This window comes from Monopterus albus, unplaced genomic scaffold, assembly GCF_001952655.1.
Source record: "Monopterus albus unplaced genomic scaffold, M_albus_1.0 scaffold25.1, whole genome shotgun sequence".
Taxonomy (NCBI): domain Eukaryota; kingdom Metazoa; phylum Chordata; class Actinopteri; order Synbranchiformes; family Synbranchidae; genus Monopterus; species Monopterus albus.
Genome location: NW_018127905.1, coordinates 795302 through 800930, shown reverse-complemented (window position 1 = coordinate 800930; position 5629 = coordinate 795302). Strand labels below are relative to the sequence as shown.

Sequence of the window (5629 nt, the reverse complement as noted above, 5' to 3'; positions counted from 1 at the left end):
CAGAGAAAAAGATAACAATACAAGGAAATCAGTGGCCAGATGGAATACACACACCACATACACACAAGCAAGGACATACTGTCAATTCAAGGCTGGCCAATTACTAGCAACCTCACAGTGGGCTCTGCTAGAATTGGAAACAGAAGGGAAAAATGCAAATTAAGTCAGGAGATGAAATAAAACTTAGTGAATCATTAGTCTGGAACATGCAATTAGATTCATCTGACAAGACTGTAGGAGACAGTGGCAGCAGTAGTCAGAGCCACAGTGTCCAGGGAACAGAGCTCTTTAGCTTTCTTTATTTCTCTGCCCACTTTCACCCAGGCACTTAAGTATGTTTTATCTAAATCATGCTACAGAACACCCTAGATTTGGAAAAAAATTTGAGCTGAAATCACGAGTGGTGATTGATTCCACAAGTTAGGTGGCCAATGAATGACCACCTGCTCTTCAGTCAACATGCAGACAGTCAGAGAGAGGGTAGAGATGGCTGTTAGTGACAGCAGAACAGGGGTTTGGTGCATCCTCTTCAAGGGTGAAGGGTTTTATTTGCAGGAGTGAATTGTCAAACTAGAGACATGTGCATGTTTAGTACCTGACAGAGGCGTTGCAGTGACATCAAATATCTTTTAGCAGCCATATTGGAAGACCTTTTTAGGAGTAATTTAACAATGACACACACCATAATATCCAGTCTGTACAGCTCTGATCTCATTAGGTGGAGTTGGCTCATGTGTAGCCAAAACCAGCTTAAACCACTATGTGTAGAATTCTGATTAAAACCTCATTCAAAGTATTCTAGAGAAACCGGTTTTGTTTTTGTCATTGTTGATTCTTTCACTATGAATCACCAAAATCACAAGTTTAAAACACACAAGGGGCTTTAAAATGGGACATTTTCAACATAATGTTATTTGACCCATTAGTGACAGTTGACCAGATGCTTGTTACACAGTCATAAACTACCAAAAGTGCACTGAATTTTTCACTGCTGGTTTTTATAACTGTTGATAAATGAAAACCTGTGACTTCAATTTGGACAAAGTGTGGCCAGTAAAGCAGGCATAAATCAAAAGAACTTTTTTTTTTCTATATGATCACAACATTAAGATTTAACAGGACAGCGGGACTAATATTTCACTAAGTATGACAGACTTATGAGACCGAAACTGTTCAAAATCAGTTTAAACACAAGTTCGTTTTGTTTTATTCAACTGAGATATGCAAATCTGGTGAATGTGATGTAATCTATAATTACTAACTGTTGTGGGTAACAAATACGCATCCACATTTAACAAATATCTAAACATACCTACACTGTTTATCATGCAGGTGTTATCTGTATAATAAGAACTTTTTTTTTATATACACACACATTTGTAAAAACCATTATACAGCTGTTATCTGTTTATATACATATATATAAACAGATAACATCTGTATAATGATTTATACAGGTGTACTAAATGTCTGTATACTTGCATACAACCACCTTCTGATCATTTGCATATCTTGTAAGCATTTCAGAAATGTTATAATTTTGAAATATAAGTGCTATCCCCCAATATGGCCACCGACAGATACACTGTGCCAGCTGAAAGCCCTATTCTGATGCTTTAGTAGACAAAGCATGCCTCATAATCAAACCTGCCTTGTGATTTGACACTGGACAAGTGTCAACAGCAAGGACTCTTACCTTACACGAGTTACCACATAGGAGGAAGGAAGAAAAACACAAGTAAGGCATTTTTACACTGCTACTGATGTAATACTGAAAAATGTCATTTTATTTATGCTTTCTCTAAGGTAAATGAAAAAGTAAGCTTTGCTGTGATTTGTCAATGAGATAGAGTCAATAATGCTATACATTTGAGTGTTTGACCTTTAAAGGGACCTGAAGATGGGACTTTATTGATCTTTATGATCATTTAGTCTCTGTTGATAGCAGCTAAAACAGAGGACAGATGGAGCTCAGTGGACTCTAAAGGCCAGTCGATGGCATTTGAACAACAGCTGCACTCTAAAAAGCAGCATTTTAAACAACAGCCAAACACAAAATAAAGAGAGTTAAGGAAAAACTGTCATCAGTGATGGTATTATTGACTGAAACATGAGGGACTGTCTTTAAGGGATCAATACTTTAAGCAGGACTGGGAATAAATGGGAGAACTAATTGTCAAACTACATTAGAACCGGGTCAGTCCTACCTGAGAAGTTGCGTGTGGCGAGCATAGTAGTCAGGATAGCACCCTGGGGGAGAGGAATGGAGACAGAAAGGAACAGACTACCATGTGTATACAGGCTGAAAGGTTAATGACTGGATATTCTGGTTCTTATGACTAAGACCAAATATTTTAATTTCTCCCCTAACTTTAGTGCAGCAAATTGAACCATCATTTTGGGGACTTTCTCCCATCTTGTATAGGAGCTACTGTTGTCACTCACCTTGAGTTTCCTCCTAGCATTGAATTTCTTCAGGCACTCCACAGTCTCTTGTCTGTGCATCATGGAAGCCACAGTGGACCGTTGCTGTGAACACAAGGAGACGGTGTGCAGTGTTTTAGGGTGTGTTCATAGACATGCCTTGACTGCGCTTAAAATGGTTGAAAAAGTGTTTGTGAAAGTGTATATGTGACACGTACGCAGATCCAGGGGTGTTTGAGTGCGTCTGTGGCAGTGACTCTCTTGGCTGGATTAATGGTCAGCATCTTGTTGATCAGGTCTTTTGCCTCTGGAGTCACTGTGTCCCATTCTGGAGAAGGGAACTGTTAAAAGAACGGCATCACAGAAACCATTCAGAGTGCTTAATATGCATCTACTTGAACTATGAATGCGCAAGATTAATGTGCATTAAGAAGTTCTAACTCTTTTTGCTTACTGCCATGCACACTATTTCATTTCCTTCACTTGTGCAGAAACAATGAGGCTGAGGTGATTTCTCTCTTTAAAGGTCAGTGTATCTTTGAACAGCCAACAATCCATTGTTAGTTATTGAGCCTCAAAGCTTTTGCACTGCCAACAAAAATGTGTCATGCAGTATCACATTTTAAACAGTTTCAAGTACTGAAAGTTTATATCAAGCGGTCAGATTTTAGGCCAGCTTACTTTAATATGTCCTGACCTAAATTTAGGGGACTTTTCTATAATTAGATGCAAAGCTCCTTCTTTAAAGATTGGTGTATTGTGCATTTGCAACAACAGTCAAACGGGGAAAAACAGGGAAAAAATGTATACCCCAGATTAAAGGTAGCCTTATGAAGTATCTTCCAACCAAAGTTCTGTTTACATTGAGAATTTCTTAGCAAAAACAATGTTTGTATGCTTGAGGCCTGACAAACATGCAGTCTTCCCTGCCTTTCACTGGTGCACTGCTAATTTTCTTGGTTACAAACACCAACTGTAAATTAGTGGAATATTCTCACAGTATTGGCAGAAGTGTGTACTGTGTGTACAGGTCAGTGCATGTTTGTCCTTGTGTGCATATGAGATACAAACAAGATGGGGATCCACTCATCAAATTATTGCCTCATAGCACTGCTAGGGGTCAGAAACGCCACTGGGCACCGGTGGCTGTGTTTGTGACAAGTTACTATATGGCCAATGCCTCCTGATAACACAATAACACATATATGAATTCTTGCCATCATGTTCCACCATCCATCACTTCTGAGAATGGACAAAGCTGGTACATTACCAGTACCTTTGATTTAATGTGATATCTGACCTTCAGTTCTTAAGCAATTTCAAGCTTTAGGTCCAGTGTACTGGACCATAAAAGATTTACTTTTCTGATATATAGCATTTCTATCCATCTCCCTTTCTCACTCCTCTAACCCACCCATCTGGCTGGTTGTACAGTGGAGAATAGACAACAGATGCTGTTTACAGAGCTACAGCCTGTCTGCTATGGTACGCTTTTCGTAGAGATATGACAGAAATTTAACAGGAGAGGCAACACAGGGTGGTATTAAAAATGTCTGACAACAAAGTTATAAGAGGGAGACCTCACAACCACCTAGTTTTTAAAATGACTTAGGGTAAATTTAAAAATGTATTTCATTAGTTGTCCTCAGACTCAGTGACTTAATGCTCTCTTAACATTACAAAAAGACAGAGGAAGAGAGATACAGAGAGAGCCCGACTGTCAAACTCACATCATAAGCTCCAGCTTTAATCTGCTGGTATAGTCTGTGCTGGTCTTCATCCCAGAATGGAGGGTATCCCACCAGGAGAATGTAAAGGATAACACCTACAAACACACAGCTCACTTAATAATTAACAAATTTCCAAGCACACACTCTAGGAACAAAAAATGTTAATGGCTCAATTATCAAAATCATACGTTTGGAGCAACACTCTATAAAGTGAGAAACAAAGAAATATAGATGCAGATAAAAAATACATAGTGTAAGTAAAGACCAGTGTGGTAACAGATACACACTATGTGCCTGTATTAGATTAGGTGTTACCCAGGAAGGTGGGTTTTTTGATTGGCTGGCCAGTTGCCAGGAAAAGATGAAAGGCCCTCTATGTGACGATGAGATGGTCTGACCACAAACACAACACTGGCTATTGTTCCTGTGGGCTCAGTCTGCCAGCACAGGTGTGCATGGCAAGGAGTGCAAGTGTGGCTTTAGACGGTGTGTGTGTTTGATATCTGAGGTCCAGGTGGCCTGGCCCATCAGGAGTGTGTGTAATGAGAGTCTGCAATGATTAATTGAAGAGGTTGGAGCCCTCTGTCCTTTACTGTGGTAACCGAACTGGAGAGCAGCACACCCACACACAGAGCATACTGAATGAAACATTAAAAGTACATTGTGTATCATTTGCAGTCAAGTGTTGCGATTTGACTTTCCATGAAGGCTTCTAAACCAATTTATACTTTATCAGTACTTAGTTTTTTACATGTGATTTACGCTGGCTCAATCATATTTTACATCCCACTAACGCTTGTGATGGGTGAAAAGTAAATGGTCTTTATACTGAGGCTTGAATTTTTATGCAAAGTTCTACATGCTGACTGCACATGTATATGTAATTACATGTAAAATACAAAGTACAAGTGTAGTTGGCCATACCTTGTACTGCAGTAGCAAACACTGAATAACAATATGGATTTCACACAACAGGCTGAAAAACTGTATATAAAGGCTGCTAGGTGTGTTTTACCACAAAAAAAAACAAAAACAAACACAATCCTGAAAAACCTAAAGCATGAAATGATTAACCTAGCTCAGCATAAAACTGAAAACTGAGGGAAACAGAAACCTGGTTCTGTCTAAAGCTCCAAAAATGATGCCTAGCAACAGCAATTAATGCATAAAAACCTAAAGACACGAACAAAAATTTCAACATGAACTCAAATTTGAAGCTGATTTAAAGTAGCTGTAGAGCTAAAAGCCACATTCAGTGGAAACAAATTTGGTGAGTAAATGGTGTACATAAACTCCCACTCAAGATGCTAAACTGTCAGAGCTGAGTGGAGCGACGAGGAGGCTGTAATCTTCCTTAAACTGATACATGAAACACTAAATATGTAAGAAAACGTGCTATTGTTTTCTTGTTGCAGTTTCTCCAGTGTCAGAAAATCCTATGTAAAATCTTAAAAAAAAAAATGAAAATGTATTTA

The 5629-nt window shown here is 38.8% G+C and overlaps 1 protein-coding gene across 1 annotated transcript in view; it reads right to left on the bottom strand.

Annotated features, from left to right (window-relative positions):
* Positions 1-5629, bottom strand: part of camk2d1 (calcium/calmodulin-dependent protein kinase (CaM kinase) II delta 1) — a 104354-nt gene that overhangs the window by 20441 nt on the left and 78284 nt on the right. The window contains exons 9-12 of the mRNA XM_020594854.1: positions 4155-4249; positions 2643-2765; positions 2446-2529; positions 2208-2250 (exon numbers count right to left, since the gene is read on the bottom strand). Of these exons, the coding sequence (XP_020450510.1) occupies positions 2208-2250; positions 2446-2529; positions 2643-2765; positions 4155-4249 (345 nt within the window). The remainder of the gene's footprint in view (positions 1-2207; positions 2251-2445; positions 2530-2642; positions 2766-4154; positions 4250-5629) is intronic.